The sequence below is a fragment of the Notechis scutatus genome, chromosome Z, assembly GCF_049901735.1.
Source record: "Notechis scutatus isolate UNSWTSFEM ecotype Mainland chromosome Z, rNotScu1.2, whole genome shotgun sequence".
NCBI classification, from domain to species: Eukaryota; Metazoa; Chordata; class Lepidosauria; order Squamata; family Elapidae; genus Notechis; species Notechis scutatus.
The window spans coordinates 108,476,806-108,496,700 of record NC_142025.1 but is presented as its reverse complement, the minus strand read 5'-3'; the positions used below and the strand labels follow the sequence as shown (position 1 = coordinate 108,496,700).

Below are 19,895 nucleotides of genomic sequence, written 5' to 3'. Positions count from 1 at the left end.
TGACAAATCAAATAAATAAATAAAAATAAATAAACTAAAAGAACAGGATAGGAAGAAAATAGGAGCTTCTAAATCTCCTTATAAGCAAATAGCAAGGAGCCAAAAATCTATGCTAAAGATGCTATTACTTTTGTTTCTACTACAAAACTTCTGATATATGAGATACAGGAAATATGGTAAAACATGAAAAGATATTATGGTGGGATTTTTAAATCCAATGCTTTTCACAATCGTACCAGTTAATAAATTGCAACAGGTGTGTGTGTGTGTGTGTGTAGGGCAAGAGTTATATATAAACATTTTTATATGTCTTATATAAACATTTTTTTAAAATCAAGCCTTTACAGAGATTCTGAAATTAATCTGAAACTAAAGTTAACAGATAAATGGGAAATTAGCCAAGAATGTCCAAATGTAAGACAGACCAACTGTTGGAAGTTAAAATCCACCCCTGTCCTGGGAAAATGAAATATTTTATGATATACTAAAAAGGCAGAATATTTCCCCTAAGAAGAAAAGTAGAAACCCAAAGAGGCAGAAACTCAGCTCCCCCACCATTACTCTGGCCTAGGCCAGTCTATTTTACATAGTAAAGATCTACTCCATATAATAGGAATTGCCCAAAGCCCATTTGTTACATCATCAACCAGCAAGGCTCAACCATGGCACCATGGGAGTCTACCAACCAATCAGAATACAAGCTCAAATTCAAATCCCAACAGAGAGCATAAAACCAAGGGACTCTCAGCATTTCTGCCCTTCTTTCACCCAGGAGCTCCAAGGCATGTGATCCTGTCCACCATTAAACCATCTTTCCAAGCAGTCACCATGTTTCCAGTGTCTTTCTTCCTCACTTGGAACTGAACCCAGAAGGCTATTTCCTTCCAACAATTTGGCAACCCAGATGGGACTCCAAGCTAACCTAATCAATGGACCAGAGACCCAGGTAAGATTCCCTTGCTGGCAGACCCATCAAGTCTATGGGTGAGTTTTCCTGGACCTTGGCCATTTGAAAAAAAGGTTTTAAAGGGGTTGAGTGTTGAGCTCAAAGGCTGCTTGGAAGGAAGGTGAATACCTCTAAATTCTAAATTGAAACCATGGGAAATATTTGTATGCCAGCATATGTATAAGAGGGCCTTTCTCCCAAACACAACTGGATCTTGCTTCCTCTGTGCATTTTCTAACAGAAAATGCTTCCTCTGTGCATTTTCTTTGCAGAAAGACCAAGAGTCTGGAGAGCATTGGGGGGGTGTTTGCCAGAGTACAAGACCTTTTGTTAGGGAAGGAGAAAGCCAAGTGGGTAATGACTGAAAGGAGGGAAGAAAATGTGTTGTTTTTGTCCAGTATATCGCAAAAACAAACTTCAAGATTTTAGGTAATTGTGAATTTAGGTAATTAGGAAGTTGTGAAGTAATAGGAGCACCAGTACTTGCTTGCAGAAGAGCAGCAATTCCTCCCAGATTTGAGCTCTCCCAAATCCAAGAACCTGAGCTGGGAGAGGAGTGCCAGTACTTGTCTGCGGGGGGCAGAAAGTTCTCCCAGACTGTCTTTTTGGGGGGTAATAAGTCCTCACACTGTTTTTCCCTCAGTCCAAAAAACGTGGCCAGAGAGTTCCCTTGGAGGGGAATGCACATACTTTGCAAAGGGAACCAAAGTCTCCCCAAACATCTTTTTGTCTGTAAACTGATAGCCAACTGCCTTGACTAAGCCAAAGTGTGAAACCCCACATTGGAAGAGGAAACATGGGAAGTGGTAGTTTGAGGGTCCTGAATGGAACCCCACTGGGAGAGCTATTAGAGGCTTGGGATGAACGGCAGATGATGGTCCTAGCTGGTAGGGAAAAGAAAAAAGAAAAGCTAAAAGGATATGTAAAAAATGGGCTTTGCTGAGAGATGACACAGGAAGATCAAGTTGGCTAAATAAAGGTACTTAAAGGAAAAGAGAAAGAAAAACAGGAATTGTTGGAAGAAATAGCCTTCTGGGTTTAGTTCCAAGTGGGGAAGAAAGACACTGGAAACATGGTGACTGCTTAATGGTGGACAGGATCACATGCCTTGGAGCTCCTGGGTGAAAGAAGGGCAGAAATGCTGAGAGTCCCTCTGTTGGGATTTGAATTTGAGCTTGTATTCTGATTGGTTGTCAGACTCCCATGGGGCCATGCAAGGGGAACTCTGTAGGCTGTCCTGAGTCCCAGGCTTGGTTGAGCCTTGCTGGATGATGATGTAATGAAAGGGCTTTGGGCAATTCCTATTACCACTCTACCTGGGGTAGATCTTTGTTATGTAAAATAGACTGGCCTAGGCCAAAATAATGGTCCATTGGCAAAGGGGGGCGCTGAGTTTCTGCCTCTCTGAGTTTCTACTTTTCTTTTTAGGGGAAATATTCTGCCTTTTTAGTATATCCTAAAATATTTCATTTTCCTACGAGAGGGTGGGTTTTAACTTCCAACACCAACAATCAAGAAACCCTGAAAGAAGACAGTGACAAATCATTCATACTATTGCTGAGAAAACTACATAGTTGTTTTCATGATGAAATGTTTGACACAAAGGAAACTTTACTTTTTAAATCCTTGCCTGTCATGCCTAGATTGCAGCAGAAAAGAAGGGATTGCTTGCACCCAGAACATAGTGAAGTAAAGCAAAGCAAGACAGTAGGGAAATAAACACTATTCACCATTTTCATTCTTGACAAAATGAAAAGGCTCAGATTTGCTCTTGTTTTTCAGATAAACCAGTGTAGAACCCCAAAATTATCCACATGTTCACTCCTCAAAACAAACTGGTGTCATCTGGATTGAATTCAACAAATGTATGTGAGAGACCCAGAGTTAAAACCAAGGTGCAAGGAAAGTAGTGTATGCTTAAGCAGCTTGTGCTGATCTATCAGCATGGAAACTGTGAGTTTCTATGGGGACCCCAGTAAAGTTCCCTTTCATTCTGTCTCAAGACTTTCTCTCATCAAAGCTTAACCATTAGTTCTCCAGAGACAGGAGAAGCATTTCTTTCCAGGAACATCTGGTACATATAAGTATGAAACCATCTGGGTAAGAGCAGTAAAAATAACCTTGATAAGTGGCTGTTAATCCTGTCCCATGGAACTGCCTGGACTTCCAAAGTCTTGACCTTTTGGGGCAAAGTGGAGAAGAGATGAGAGGAGTGGTTTGGTACAGTTCCCTATTAATGTGACTGGACAGAATCAGATGGGAAGTAGTTACTATAAAAGGTGCTATGGGGATCTGCATGGAACAGGTACTGAATAGGCTGACAAGGCAGGATTGACTGTTTAATCAACAAAATAGGAAGAAATACATGGAAAAGAGGCACATATGCTCCAGCTCCAGAGTTGCAGGTAAGGATCTGCTGTAGAGACACTTAGATTGTTATTTCTAATAATTGCAAAGCCTACAGGCCAATGGTGCAATTGACTGAAAGTTCCTATGGCTTTCTTTTGCTTATTCTCTTGCATCAACGGCATTTGTTGCAACTTAAAAGGAATATGTAGAGCTCTTGGGGGTGAGGAGGAATCCATTGTCGTGCTTTGTGGTGAACGCAAAAGTTCTTTATATTATTCCCTTCCATCTGCTGTCAGTGCTTTGAAATGTTGGAAGTAAAACCTCTCTGCCTATAAAACACATTCTCTATCTTAAAAGTATTTTTTTCCAATTTTGATAGGATTGGTTGCAGTTGCTTTTTGAGAAAATGGTATTTATATGTCAGCAGAAGCATTCAGTACTTAATAACTTAAGTGTATGTACTCCAGCATTTACCATAACTTTTCTACGCACCTGGGCCAGCATTCTGGGTCTTGTGTTATTTTGCAATTTGATAAAACTGAAGGGTTGTCCTTCAGTATGTACACAGTCTAGAATTTGCTTTATCTGCTTATGTAAACACAGGGGTGTAGTTATTTCTGAAGTTTTGCCAGAAAGAATTATGTTCTCCTGTTGGAATATATGTTGCTTCAAAACAAGTAAGGAACAGTGAAAGTAAATAGAAAGTAATGTTATATTTGAGGACAAAACACCCATGATCACCTTAGAACATGTCTGCAGTGAAATCATTATTTTTTATGCAGTTATTCTATTTGAATCTGCATGGATTGGAGAATCAGGTTTAAATCCCGTGGCATTACATACACTGTATAATTTTGGGCTAATTTCAGTGTAATCTACTTCATAGGGCTGGTGTGAGAAAAAATGCAAACAAAAGTTAAAGAATATAGCCTTAAACTGCTGGTGCCAGGGAGACAGAAGTGTTCTAAATATAATATATGATCTTCCAGAGTTGCAAATCTGATTTATATCATAACATCTTGCTGAACAGTAAGTGAAGTTTCGAGCACATTTTAATTGCTGATGTAACATTTAGAGCATGGCAAAATTTCCCCTGGAATTTGATAAGTTATTCCCTGATAACTAGCATTTTTCATTCATTGTCCATATTGCTGTGTGTGTTGGGGTGGGGATGGGAGGAATAGCAACCAGGTACACATTATCTTAAGGTGACAATTATGACTGGAGTTCTTTTCTTAAGTAATCATAATGTGCTATGATTACACTGGATTGCAATTACATTGCTTGAATAGCAATCCAAGCAGTCCCAGTGGCTGTCATTAACCAAATCTCATGGTTGTTAGGCAAGGCAATTTCCTGCTGGTTTTCCACAACCACCTTAGTGAGAAAAATCAGCAGAAAGTTGCAAGTACGCCAACAAACAGGAAAGGACTTCTGCCAGGTGGGAGAAGGTGCAAGGTGGGTTGGTATAAGGGAGGCACAGCAAGGGTTGTAGCAAGGTATTTTGGAATGTGTGAGTGGCCAGCACAGCTCAAGTGCTGAGGGGCAGGAGGGTAATTTAAAGGAGTAGCAATAGCAATAGCACTTAGACTTACATATCCCTTCACAGTGCTTTACAGCCCTCCCTAAGCAGTTTACAGAGTCAGTATATTGCCCCCAACAATCTGGCTCTTCATTTTACTGACTTCGGAAGGATGGAAGGCTGAGTCAACCCTGAACAGGTAAGATTCAAACTGCCAAACTGGAGGCAGCCAGCAGTCATCAGAAGTAGTCTTCAGTAATTCATTCTAACCACTGCACCACCACGAGTAGAGAAGACTTATCCCAACAACTTGGCTTTCCCACTGACTTTCTGGAGGTGGGGAAGGTTGCAAATGGCAATCATGTGATCATGGGGCAATATGACTGGTGGTAAATAAGAGCTGGCTGCCAAGCACCCAGATTATAGTCCTGTGACCGCAAGAGTGCTGAGACAGCTGGAATTCCAGGGATCATTCAAAACCATCATTCATTCAGTGCTGTCATAACTTCAAATGATGACTGAACATATGATCATAAATTGAGGACTATTTATTCAGCTTTTAAACTCAACTGAAGAGCAGACAAGTAAGGGAGTAATAAAATTATCTTCATTAGTTTGCAAGATCCACCATGATTCTTACTAATGCATTCATTCTATTTTTTTAAATGTATGTTTTCTTTCATTCCTATTTTATAGATCATGCACATGCAGCTTAAAATCTATGAAGGAGTATAGCAATATTTGACAGCAAGGAATGATTCCCAGCCATGATTTTTGGCAGAATACTATACACCAAATTATCTGTAAAGCCCCCACTGGCCTTTCTTTTCTTTTTCCCCCTTTTCTTTCTTTCTTTCTTTCTTTCTTTCTTTCTTTCTTTCTTTCTTTCTTTCTTTCTTTCTTTCTTTCTTTCTTTCTTTCTTTCTTTCTTTCTTTCTGTCTTTCTTTCTTTCTTTCTTTCTTTCTTTCTTTTTCTCTTTCTTTTTCTCTTTCTTTCTTTTTCTTTTCTTTCGCCACCCATCTCACCCAGAGATGACTCTAGGCAGTTTACAATAAAGTAAAACCAGCAGTACAAAACAGTAAAAAATTTAAATAAAAATGATTAACAATAAGACTAAAAGATACCTAAGGAAATGGGCAATGGGGTAAAACCAGAATCATCTCTCGATCCATTGGCCGCCTTCAGTACAATACACCCCCATAAGGGCCCAAGCCAATTGGCAAAGTTGGGTGTTAAGGCCCCTACAGTAGGCCAAGTGGGTGGCTGTGCAGAACTATGATCTTACAACAAGCTTCTATAGGGATAAAACTATCAAGCATCTTACGTACTTAATTCTATAATACTGTAATTCCATTTTTGTTTTGTGTCCTGCAACTTTTGACTGTCAAAATACTTAAATCTTTCAAAGGCACTTTGTGGCTTCCAAAAGTAGTCAGCTGTGAAAGGGAAAATGTTTATTTCTTTTGTGAGATTTATACCACATCCTTTCTCCAAATGAAAACCAGGGACTCAAAGGAATAATAAAAATGATATTTTGTCTTAGTAGGACAAACTTCAAGAAAGCCTCATACAGATAAGGTGCTACTTATCTAATGATGGCTTCTATGTTCACCTCAAGCCTTGTCTATATGTATCTATGTTTCTCTTTCCCTGCAGTCATGAAACTAATCCCTGGTGACATTGGAAAACGACTTGAGGAAATGGTGCAGCTGACAGCTCAGAACCTACCTCAGGTGGAGGTGACCAGTAGTTACACCATCCTCCGAGAGCTGGGCAGTGGTTCCTTTGGGCACGTATTGATGGCAGTTCACCATCACCAAGGTGAGTATGGATTCAGAAGGCAAAAGAAGAAATAGGGAAGGCTATGAATCAAAATAATTAGTAAAGTTTGTGCACATCTGGAAAATGTTTTCAAGCAAAACCAAAGTGCCTTGGATTTTGCAAGAATTCAGCCATTGCTAATCCCTTGAATCAGTGCAGACTCAGAAATATGAGTATGGATACTAATTTTATCTTTATTTTAAAGCTATATTAAAAGAATCTTGCAAGACTGCAACTGTTCTGTTAATATCTTGGAAAAATATGTTGAGAGTCTAGAAAGAGTGCAAAGAAGAACAAAGATTATTTGGGGGCTGGAGGCTAAAAACATATGAATGGTTGCTGGAATTGGGTATGTCTAATTTAATGAAGAGAAGTACTAGGGGCTGACATGATAGCAGTGTTCCAATACTATATCTAGGGGGCTGCCACAAAGAAGGCGGGGGGTCAACCTATTATCCAAAGCACCTAAAGACAGAACAAGAAACAATTAATTAAGGAGAGAAGCAACTTAGAAATAAGGTGAAATTTTCTGACAACTAGAACAATTAATTAGTGAAACAACTTACCTCTAGAAGGTCTGGGTAATCTAACACTGGAGGTTTTTAAGAAGAGATTGGACATCAATTTGCCCGAAATGGTATAGGGTTGAGCAGGGGGTTGGACTAGAAGATCCCCAAGCTCCGTTCCAAATTTGTTATTCTGTTAAGACTGAAATGACTTCTCACCTCCTCTCCTTTTACTCTCCAGAAAACTAGGGAGGGTCCCTTCTGAAATGCTTCTCAGTCCTTCTGTGGACTAAGATACCTTTTACATGTCAGTTATCCAGTCTGCAACTCTTCTTCCTCTCTCCCAAGGTCATTTCCACATACTATTATCATTTTTTCTTAGCCTAGCCTATCTTACACATTTGTTATGGGAATAAAATGAAGGAATAACATCAAATGAATACCTACCTGCATGTCAAACTAGTTCAAACCAGAATGAGAAGTTAGAACATGGATTTCTTCTCCTTTTCATGAACCAAGCTCTCTTCTCTTTCAGGAACCCCCATGGCACTGAAATTTGTACATAAAAAAGATACAGAACTACAGGATTTCCTTAGTGAATATTGCATTGCACTGACTTTGGGGGCGCACCCCTGCATTGCCACTGCCCTTGGGATTGCCTTCCAAACTCCCCAACACTATGTCTTTGCACAAGAATTGGCATTGGCTCGTGACCTCTACTCTCTCATGGTGCCAAAGGTAAGTACCTACAACAAATAATTTACAGTAGTATCTAAACAGATGAGATGACAAATAGTGAAACATGCAGAAATCATCCTTCAACACGCATAATCCATCATCAAGATATTTCAAAAAAGAAAAAGGCTGCTACCAAAGTTACTTTGTAATGCAAGTGATGATAGGGAGATTCAAACGCACACTCAGCCATTGGAATTCCAATTGATGTCTTCGCAATTTTCTCAATTGAGGGTCTTTGTGGGGATGAATTTTAGTAGTACTAGGCACGACATCCTGAGCTTTCCCAGGACTGTGGTCTTGAGACAGCAGGAAAGAGAGAGAAAGAGGGGGGAGAGGAAGAGGGAGGGAGAAAGACAGAGACAGAGAACGGAGAAGGGGAGGGGAAGAGGAGAGGGAGAGAAAGATGGAGAAAGGAGAGGGGGAGGGGGAAGGAGAGGGAGAAAGAGAGGTGGAGGGAGGGAGGGAGGGAGAGAGAGAGATAGAGAGATAGATTTCCCATTAAGGATGTGGACAGTACTTTCGTTGCTCTCCCTAACACTGGAATTATTCCTGTTCATTTAGAAATTTTATATATCATCTTCCTTCTATTACCCAAGGCTATCTAATCTATATAATGAACTTTCAGCCTATATAAACCATGTATAAACCATGCTTTTGGTGATGAGATTGAATTCAAATTTGCTTTTTTGGATTGCAAAATTCCAGCTGGTTGATTTATTCCTTATGTGCACTTATTTATTATTATACATTTATTCCTTATATGTACTCATGGATAGAAGAAATATTTTGAGTCAAAAAGCATGTCTTTAACTGTTGCACACATTCCTGTTGTAGAGGACAGTTGCTCAGAAAAAGGTACTTCCTACTGTGAGAGAAGGGAAAGTACTTCTTTGAAGATGGCATCAACTGTTTATTAAAAAAAAGTTCTAATTATTATATTTTGAAAATATATAACTAGAAAGAGACACGAACTATCTTCTATACTAGCTTTTGGATGCCAGACACTGTTTGTATTATGTGATAAACACTGAACACAACCCAAGCTTATGCCGGTTTCCTCTTCTTGTTTATGTCTCAAGTTACTTCTTGGAAAGCTGCCTGAAATGTGAGTGCTTTTAAAAGACTTTGTGTTCCCTTTGCTGGCCTTACAGATCAAATTGGTAAATCAGCTGTAAGCTGTTAAAAAGAACCACCACATATTTAAAAAGTACCTTAAGATCATGAAGAATCCTATTTTAATTATCCTCTAAGAGTTCAAAAGGACCAAGTAATGGATCCAGATATTTCTCCTCATTTCTAGGACAACTGTGAGGCTGTGGCTTACAAATGTCATCTTATATTTCCAGGTTGGCATACCTGAGCAACGGATAAAACGCTGTGCCCTGCAGCTTGCAAGTGCCCTGGAGTACATGGAATCCAAAGGGCTAATCCATCGAGATGTCAAACCAGAAAATGTACTGCTTTGTGACCCTGAATGCCGGCGCATCAAGCTGACTGATTTTGGGCTGAGCTGCCTGAGGGGCCAAGCCATTAAGGCTTTGCCTGAAAGTTTGCCTTATACTGCACCTGAAATGTGTGTCCTGGGCCCCAAAGCTCATCTGGAAGCCCAGCCCAGCCTTGACACCTGGGCTCTTGGAGTGCTGTTATTCTGTGTGCTAACTGGCTACTTCCCCTGGCTTACAGCTGTGCCTTCTGATCAGCATTATCGCAGCTTTGTCTCCTGGCATCGTAGCCCCCGTTTTGTTTCACTTCCAGCCCATTGGGAACATTTCACTCCCCAAGCATTAGAAATGTTGCAAGGGCTCCTGACACCCAACCCAGCACTCCGTAGCCCTGCCAAGGTGATTATGAATTACATCAAAACACCTTGGTTGCTACCGGAAATAAAGAGTCGTGTCCGACCCAGCAGAGAACTTCTTGGCACTACTCGGCGATGCTAAAGACCAAGAGTATTGCAAGGAGAAACAAGAGGTTTGAAATGTCACCTTAGCTTTGAAAGGACCAAAGATACCATCACCTAATGAAGACATTTTGTTTGGTAAAAATCAGTCAATCCAGAGAAACAGACAAAAGATGACTAGGAAACAAAACAAGCTGCTTACTGAGCAAGGAAAGAGAAGCCGATTCAGGGAAAACTTATGTGAATTAATCTTGGAAGTATTGCTTTCCAATTTCCTGTCTCTGTTCTAGATCAGAGTTTCAAAAGATTTGAGTTGTCTTTCTGTAAGGACCTGCCTCAGGTAGTCCTTCAGGAAAGGAAATCTCTTGAATGCACTAAATTGAATCAAAATAACTTTTACTGAGAGAAAGTTATTGCAGGGAAGCAAGGTGAAATCTGAAAAAGTCCATGCGATGCAAACAGCATTTTTTTGTTTCCCCAAATCTAACCCCCCTGATCAATCTACCGGCAGCCAATGTGATGCCACAAGGTTGTTATGGAAACTCTGAAGTGATAGGAAGATAACAGGTCACCCTCAGAGCAGGACAGCCTTAAAGTCAGGCTGGGAGATAATCTGCTCCATCTCTGAAGACAGTCTCCCTCCCTAATTCTCAGTTACAATCAAAGCATGTGAAAATGCCAGCGAACCTCCTCCCCCCTCCTTCCAACAGAATGGCAGGACAGGATGGTGGACCTGACACTTTCCTTAATCAAGAATTATCCCTCAAATTCTTAAAGCTTCTTGAAAGGAACCAAGTGAAAAAGTCTCAAACACTCATAGCTTCCTTCATTCATTTTGGATGAGATAAAATGGAGACAGTTTATAATTATGATGATGACCTGGGACATGGCACAGAGGCGAGAGCTGACAGTTCAAACTGCCCCTTTATTGTTCAAAATGTTCCCCAAATGCTCCCACAATTGTGACAAGTCCCAGAGCAAAGTGATAACACACACACACCTCTCCAGCAGCCTTTGGCTGCAAGTCCAGCACAATGCTTTGAGCACAATGGCTGCAAAACAAGAAACCCAGCAAAGCAAGGGAATAAGTCAGTTAGTCCAGGAAGCAAAGGAACAAAGCAATTAATCCAGGAAGCAAGAAATAAAACAAGAAGTCCAGGAAACATCCAACATTGGCAATGGCACACAATACTCAGTGTTTGTTTCTGACAAATGCCCCTCCCCACAGCGTCTCCTTAAATCTCAATCCCCACATGGAGTGGGGTAGGCACTCTCCTCCAGAGTAGTTGGGTAAGCCTGCACTGTTCCCACTTTCTCTCCACTCTCCATGCTTGAGGATCAGGAGGGGGTGGTCCTTGCTCATTGCCTGAACTCTGTCTCTCATGTTCACTGCTTAGCCTCTCTTGGTCATCCTACCCCCATTCTTCCCTGCCTACAAGGTGTCCCAATCCTGAAAGGCCCTAGCCTGACTTGGCCTGCTCCTCCCCATATTCCTCTGACACCCACAAAGCTGCCCCTTTGATCTCCATCTGCTCCAGTTCTGGCTCATCTTCTTCTGCAGATTCAGGCTCTGAGGGGGCATGACACTATGAATGAATGAGGTAAAAATTAGTGACCCCCTTTCCTAAAACAGCAGTCAAATGCAAGAAATTTATTTGATATTGTTGTGAAGCATGGAGTCATTTTTTTAAATTACCCAAGAAACTTGGATATAAAGATGATAAATGAACAGTTATATAACTCTTTGTCAGCTCTGCTGAGGCTTATCTAACTAAAGGATGGCAAAGTGAGGTTTTATTGCAAGAAGTCCTGTGATTTTTATGTGGTAAAATTGTCCAGAGTTTCTGAGAGCATAAAACTGGGGTTCTGAAATTGATGCTGTTGTGATTCCAGCACTGTATGTATATAACTGATTTAATGCTATAATATTCACTGAAGTGTACAGTTGTAAATAAAGTGTATAGATTTATATTGTAAACAATATATTGGTGCTTATATTCTTTTCAGGTTCTACTGCCATATTATTTTAAAGAAAGATTATCTCGGTTTGAAGCCAAGAGATAATATTAAACTAAATCTGAGTCAAAATATAAAAGCTCAGCTTTTTCCCCAATTTCCAAGCTACAAAATGCTTTCATTCCCCTCCTCTCACATTTTTTTAGTTCTCTTTTGTTTGGCCTTGTTGCTAATTATTACAGTCCTTCCTTTTTGTCATTTTGTCAGTCTTTTCCCAAAATCTTTTTATGGCTTACCATTTTTTAAAATCCTTGGTTCTTTTCTTAGTTTTCTTAACCACACAATTGGCAGAAGGCAGTAATACAAACAGTCTTCACTTAACAACCATTTGTTTAGCAACCATCCAAGATTACAACTGATAAAAATAACTGGTTCTCCCACTTAACACTACCACAGCATCTCTATGGTCACATAATTACAATTTGGGCAATTGGCAGCCATCACACATTTACAATGGCTGCAGCATTCTGCAGTCAGGTCTCTGATTTGGCATCTTTCCAAGCAACTTCTGACAAGACAGTCAATAGGAAAGTCACAAACCACAGTTTACCAAGGATAGTTATTAAGGATGAGTTTTTCTGTCCCCATTGTAGTCTTAAGTCAAGGACTACCTGTAGAATATTATACTAAAATACGCTCTGTCATTTCAGACTGCAAATCACATTTCTTAATGTTTCCCTTCATTATCAATTCCTTATTAACATTCAGCCAGTAATCAAACATAGTCCTCTTTATTTGATATTTTTTATATTAACATTCAGATGTATGATATACTCCTTGTTAGTAATGTGAAGTAAAATTCTTATTTTATCCTCTGAGTATTCCACCACATTCCTGGGGGATGTGGGGGAGATATACTCAGGCATATCTATCTTCTTTTGGTCTCTCTTTTTATATAGCTTCACAAATATTTGCTTTCCTAAAATCAGAATTAAAGTCATTACTAGTTTTATTGATAGCCATTTTTAGAACATCATTATAGGTGGTTCTTGACTTATAACCACAATTGGGCCTAGAATTACAGTCCTACATTGTTGCAGTTATTAAGTGAGGCACTCATATGATAACCTCACTTAATGACCACAATCTTGGCTCTCCCCATTGTGATTAAGTGACCACATGAGTCGTTATGTGAAGTACAGGGTGCCTTGGGGTAGGGACAGGCTATCAAAAAAGCCCCTCATTGCAGCACCTCCCTAGCTCACATGTGGCCTGTACCTCGCCCCCCCTCCCCAGGGCTTCCCTATCCCTTGAGGCATCACTTGTACAGCTTCCTGCCCCACTGGATCCCACTTCCTTGGTCCTCTTCCCTGCATCAACGTGCCTTGCTCCACTTACCTTTTCCATAGAACACTTTTCAAAATAACACCCAGGCCATACAATGCTCTACCTTCCTGCAGACTTCATGCCATTCTGAAGGTGGGTGCCATTTGTACAATATCTCAGAAGGAAGCCCTTCTGTGAACTCACAAGAGTGGCAGCCACTTCTAGAATGGTATAAAGCAGCCTTTGTAAAAGGCCACATGTCCTCTTCGAAAATCACCTTTCTAAAAGAGAAGAATTTTTTTAAAATAAAATCTAAAAAATAAAAATAAAATCTAGTCAGCATACTAAAAAGGAGTCATCACCCTGCCAACAAAAGTGTGTATAGTCAAGGCTATTGTTTTTCCAGTTGCAATGTATGGCTGTGAAAGTTGGACCATAAGAAAGGCTGAGCACCAAAGAATTGAGGCCCTTGAACTATGGTGCTGGAGAAGACTCCTGCGAGTCCCTTGGACTGCAAGGTGATCAAACCAGTCAGTCCTAGAGGAGATCAACCTGACTGCTCTTTAGAAGGCCAGATCCTGAAGATGAAACTCCAATACTTTGGCCACCTAAGGAAAAGGACTCACTTTAGAAGAGCCTAATGCTAGGAAACATTGAGGGCAATAGAAGGGGATGACAGAGAATGAGGTGGCTGAATGGAGACACTGAAGCAGTAGGTATGACTTTAAATGGACTCCAGGGATGGTAGAGGACAGGAAGGCCTGTCATTGTTTGTGGGGTTGCGATGGGTCAGACACAACTTTGCAACTAACAACAAAAAAGAGAAGTGGTCAATGTGCCATGTGGTTTTCTTTTAGAGAAGCCACTTTATATCATTCCAGAAATGGGTGCCAATTTGGAAATGGTCATAATTCTATAGTTCAAAATGGTCCCTGCTTCCAGGATGGTACAAGGCAGTTTCTGTACAGGAAAGCTATATGGTACATGGATTCATCCTCTTTCAGAGGTGATCTTCAGAAGTATGTGGAGCAAAGCAGGGAGGAAGCCCAAGGGTGTGGGACCCAGCCTATATTGTAGCTCTAAAATGGTTGGTTGGATGGTTGGTTGGTTGGTCGGTCAGTCGGTAGGTAGGTAGGTAGGTTGGATGGATGGATGGATGGATGGATGGATAGAAAGTTGAACTGCTGAAGGGTGAGAGGAAGAGGCATTGTCTGGTACATGTGTCAGTCTCAATTAATTCTGCCCTTCGACTAAATGAAGCAACTTTGACCTTTTCCAACCAAGTCTTTTAACTCAGCCTGTAAATACAAAATGCAGTATCTCTAAAATCCTTGAAGTTTCTTGTGAAAACATATACTTGGTTGCTTTTAAGAGAGCTGGGATAAGAGCTGAGATGTGAGATATTGTGCAGAGGCTGGGAAAGAATAGGGGAGTCAGTTGATAGATTGCCTTCTAAATGGTAATTCAGCCCAAGTGGGAGATATCTGCCAAAAAATAATTTCAAAGAGATTCTACCTTAATTCACTAGTGTATTTTTCATGATTCAACATATACTCTAGAGCCACATTAAAGATATCTTACTGAAATCTGTGTCAATCTAGCTTCTTTGGTTTGATCATGCTAGTTTTCTTGAACTTTAATGATGCAGAAAAGAAAGAGCAAAAGGAGAAGGAATAATAATTCAATACTAGACAAAGTAAAGCTAAAGCTAAAGCCTAGATAATTGGAGCATATAATTTAAGGGTAAGAGCATCTGAGAAGATTCTGATGCTTGGCAATAAAAAAAGCCAAGAAAAGATGACTAAGTACAACAATTGATAATACAAGTATGAGTTTCAAGAACTTGGAAAAGCAATTTCTGCCAGGAAAGTCCTGGCCTTGTATCAAAAGTCAGTGGTGACTGAACAGTTGAAAAACAACACTGCATACACATGCTCACTTCAAAATGAAGGATGAAGGACAAATCGGAAGTCAGCCTGAATATCTTTAGAGGCAAACTCCTGTTTATTAACCAAGATGTGCAAATAAATTCTGACTACTTTGCAAGCATTTTTCTTATGGCTGATACCTCAAGGTGGCAAAGCTAAACCCTTTTTGTGATTTTCTTTTTCCACATATTTCATATGCAAATACATCTCAGATGTTCTAAAAGATATTCTTGGCTAATACTGGCTGGCAGTCTCCTAGGGAAAAAGTAACATAAAGAGTTATTCATTTGTCAGCCCCCATAATTATTAGTGTCAGCAAAGCTTGGAAATTTATGCTCAAAACAAAATCTACTACTAATACATTTATATGGCCAGGTTAGGGGATTTTGTTGTTATTACTAAGACAGTGGTAGTTTTCTCTTTTAGCTTTTGCACAGAAATTAATGTAAGTAATTTTGAATTTAAGATAACCAGATTATCTAGGGCAAAAAAGAATCTGCCCATTGTTGGTATTAAAGGGTGCCTTGATACTTGTTTTGAAGTTGGTTGGGGTAGCCAGGAAAAGAAAGTATGGGCCCATGTCTTACAATTAAGCAAAAGGTTGAACAAGTTTTGAAGTCAAGTCTTGATAATAATTTTGTTGACGAGGACTGAATGTGCTATGCTGCATGCCAATCTTGCTGAATTTTAGGCAGATGGTGAAGAAGTCTAATCCTCTGCCTGTAAACTCTTTTGAAAATTGATAGTTCAGGTGTGAAAAGCCAATGAGTGATGAAGACACGACCTCAATGTTGTCAGAAATGTTGTGGGTGGGCATGTTTCAAGATTCCTACACTATAAGAATCTTTTGGCATAGACCTACTCTTTTGATACACACTACAGAAACACTCAATATTATGTAACCTAGAAACAATACATTGATTTCTTATTTCAACTAATTTCAGCAAGGACAGAAATCTCCCCTAACACTGATAACTTATTCCAGACAAGAGAGCATGATGTGCTCTCAATAACACAATTGCCTTTGGTGCAGCAATCACCATGGGTTTGTTAAAAAACAGATCATGCCAAACCAATCTTATTTCATTTTTCAACAGTGACTAAATTAGTAAACCAGCAAAATACTGTGGACATAATATAGACTTCAGCACCCTAATCCTAACCCTTAACAGCAGTAACTGTGAGAGCGATCTTGGAGTCATAGTGGACAACCAATTAAATATGAGCCAACAGTGTGTGGCGGCAGCCAAAAAAGCCAATGCAATCCTAAATTGTATTAACAGAGAGACACAATCAAGATCAAGTGAGGTACTAATACCACTCTATAAGGCCTTAGTAAGACCACCCCTAGAGTATTGCATTGTTTTGGTCACCACACTATAAACAAGATGTTGAGACTCTAAGATTGCAGAGAAGAGCAACCAAGATAATTAGGGGACTGAAGGCTAAAACACACGATGAACGGCTGCAGAAACTGGGCATGGCTAGTCTAGTGAAGAGAAGGAAAGGGGAGATATGATAGCAGCAATATTTGAGGGCCTGCCACAGAGAGGAGGGGGGGGGGGTCAAGCTATTTCCCAAAGCACCTGAAGGCCAGATAAGGAATAATGGATGGAAGCTGAACAAGGAGAGATTCAACCTGGAAATAAAGATAAATTTTCTGACGATGAGACCAATCAACCAATGGAACAGCTTTGCCCTCAGAGGTTGTGGGAGCTTCATCACTGGAAGTTTTCAAGAAGAAACTGGACTGCCATCTGTCAAAAATGGTGTAAGGTCTGGTTGGGGGGTGGGGAATAGACTAGATGACCTACAAGGTCTCTTCCAACTCTGTTAATCTGTATCTGTAATCTGTATCTGCTACTATTATACGACCAAAGTCAAATACTCTCAGCATATCCTATGAAATCATGGCAAATGTAGTTTACAACCAATGGCAGCCTGCCATAATTATTGCATCATAGTTATCTGATAGCTTGGGCAGACTTCAGGGACTGTTGCTCTCCTGGAGTCAGGTCATGACCACACATACCCTTATGTTCTTAGGACAAGATATCCTTCCCTGCAACTCTTTCCAGAACTTTTTGATCTCTTCTCAACTTTGTTTTGTGGCCCATAATATAGGTACCATCTAAATGGATGCAGCGATGCTTAGTTCTTCAGGGGAAATCTGAAATCAAACCCCATGCTCATTTCCCCAATCTAATAAGTGTTATTAGAATGTATCCATCTTGACTGGATGTCTGAAGTCTCAATACATTTCACAACAGTCAACATTAACATTACAGTACAGAAAAAGTGTCCATAAAGTTAATCCAAGGTATAATATATCTATACTGCTTTGCTAACTGAACTTACCCTGGACTGATGCCAATGGACTAACCTTTCTAATTTGATAAAGGATTTGTCCTGAACCATAATGCATTTGTAATGATCAGAATTTGGAAGAAAAGAAGACTTTTAATCAATAACAATAAACAATAACTCAGCTGCAGCAACATGGGATGCTTGATGTGGAATAAGCAGAAAGGTCAACTATCACTATATAGCTTATTTTTAAAAAGTTGTACAAAGAAAATCAGATACTCCAGGCACTGAGGAGATAGCTTATCTTCAAATATCCAAAACTCTTATTGGTGTTCTGATTAGAAAGTCTATTGGTGACATCATAATGCAGGAGTTAGGGAAAGATTGTTGAGAATGAGATCACAATAGGGAACTAACAGATGGTATCTCAAAACTCTGCAAACGTTTGTTTTTAATCTTTCCTACAACACTTTTCAGTCAACACTATAAGCCAAAGATAAAGTTATGTCTCTGAGTACATGATATCCTGTAACCTTAGCAGTAATTATTTTATTATCAGCAAAGTTTGTAACTGATGCACACTGCTTTAAAGAGGACATGCTAGACTTCTTCTCCATGTTATAATTGGTTTCCTAGGCCAGGGTAATTTGGAACTCTATGTGAATTTGAGCACATGTGCCTTGGGATGTCTGAGTTTCTATAATAGTGTTGAAACATTTCCAGTTATTTAGTAGAGAATCATCAGAGCTCACAAAAACGTTTAGAAAAAACTGTCTGGCATGGTATACCTTGAACCTTCAATTCTGTAACAAGGGAGCATGTGCTATGCAAACATATATATCTGAAGCTCTGAAAACATATACCGTATTTGCCGGCGTATAAGACGACCCGGCGTATAAGACGACCCCCCACCACCACCGGAAACGCCCTCCAGAAATCCCCGGGGCTGCAGCGGCAGGGCAGAGTGCCAGGGGCCGTGGAAGAGCAGGAAGGCTGCAGCCTCGGGCGGAGCGAGGCGAGCGGGATGAAGCGGAAGCGACGCAGGGGATCCAGGAAGCCAGAGGCGCCTTCGCTGCGCCCAACAAGCATCCGAAAGCCGGCAGTGGATATACCGGCGTATAAGACGACACCCCCCCACTTGGAGGCATGTTTTTCGGGCAAAAAGTCATCTTATACGCCGCAAACACGGTATATCTGAAGCTCTCCCTGAATTTTTAAGAATTTAAGTTATATCATCATTGAAGGCATTGAAGAATATCTGAAATAATTACCCAAAGGTTACAGTTCAGTTAACCATTGTTAAGAACACACGGCAGGAGTGGGTGGAAATATATGACGATCTTCCAGAGCCATATCATGAGCTAAATTTAGGGGGAAAGTTTCTAGGAATTTTTGAACCAGTTGTTTTTACCCTTAGCTTTTTAAAAAACTTCTATTGCTACTTCTCTATTGTTCCATGAAAAAGTGCTTATTCTCAGCCCATTTACAAAGACTCCGACTTTGTTTTATTGACAAAAAATTAGCTATTCTCTGAAGTTGGAGAGTCAGATAAATAGACAGAATGAAGGACTAAGCAGCCACTAAAGCCTACCATTTTTAAGCAGCTGTTGAGGACCATGTTCTCTTTGGACTGAATTCCTACGTAACAGTAACATTAACAGAATTGAAAGGGACCTTGGAAATGACTACACACATGGTGACATGATCACACAAAATCCACCATTATGAATTTACTCCTCTACATTAGAAGCAAGTAGGTAAGTTGTGGCAATTATGTTATCATACATGAATCTCATTCAACACTATCCACAGGGCAATATCAAGTAGTATAAAATCTAATAGGCTTTTTCAGGGAAGCCCACAGGATGCTGTGACCTGAAATAGAGACAATAAAGAAAAGACATAGGTCAGCAATAGGGATAAAAAAAATTATATTGGAAGTTTTCTGCCAACTCATGGATGGATGTATAGTGTGTCAACTTAGTATCAGGAAAAATCCTTTTCAGATAGATTTGATAAAGTTGAATGATTAGTCAAAGATTTTGTCCAATCTCCATTCTAAACTTAATTTTCTTGCTACTATGGTGCGCTAAATGAAAACTATGTAATATTTATGTTATAAAAGACCAGCTAGTCAGGTTCAGGCAATCCACTAATAGAACTCACATTTGTCACTTAAAGATGGTACAAAGCACAATATTACTAAAAAAATTTAAATTCCTTTTCCCATTTGTTTGGGATTAAGTCCTTATAGTATTCAGAATTTTATTGAGATTCTACAAGACAAGTGATTAAAAAGTCATCATACCTATAATACAACAAGCCAACAAGCAGTTGTAAGATTTCCACCTCACATTTGAGGAGAGATGTGCAATGTTTCTTTTCTGTTTTCACCAAATTCTCTTCTGAAAGTTTTCCACTAGGCACAGAAATGTAAGTATTCAAAATACTCATTTGTGTTTTTATACAGTATTTTTCCCCTGTCCTCAATTAATGCATTTGTCAGCACATAGTCTGAAGTCATTTACTGTGCATATATTGTTAAAGTAAATCATTCATCTAATTGCCAAAAGCTTTAATTGCTCTAAACTTCTA

The 19,895-nt window shown here is 39.8% G+C and overlaps 1 protein-coding gene across 1 annotated transcript; it reads left to right on the top strand.

Moving 5' to 3' along the window:
* The first annotated feature begins 3,101 nt into the window (after window positions 1-3,101).
* Window positions 3,102-11,761, top strand: LOC113423011 (serine/threonine-protein kinase SBK2-like). Its single transcript, XM_026684219.2, has 4 exons — window positions 3,102-3,351; window positions 6,475-6,639; window positions 7,681-7,883; window positions 9,230-11,761. Exons 1-4 carry the CDS (start codon window positions 3,312-3,314, stop codon window positions 9,821-9,823), a joined length of 1,002 nt encoding a protein of 333 aa, XP_026540004.1. The 5' UTR covers window positions 3,102-3,311; the 3' UTR covers window positions 9,824-11,761.
* The last annotated feature ends 8,134 nt before the right edge of the window (window positions 11,762-19,895 follow it).

Coding starts and splice junctions, on each gene's coding strand:
- LOC113423011 (XM_026684219.2), top strand. CDS start 3,312: ATGGAAAAGAGGCACATATGCTCCAGCTCCAGAGTTGCAG. Junction 6,640..7,680: donor GGCAGTTCACCATCACCAAG/GTGAGTATGGAT, acceptor CTTCTCTTTCAG/GAACCCCCATGGCACTGAAA. Junction 7,884..9,229: donor ACTCTCTCATGGTGCCAAAG/GTAAGTACCTAC, acceptor TTATATTTCCAG/GTTGGCATACCTGAGCAACG.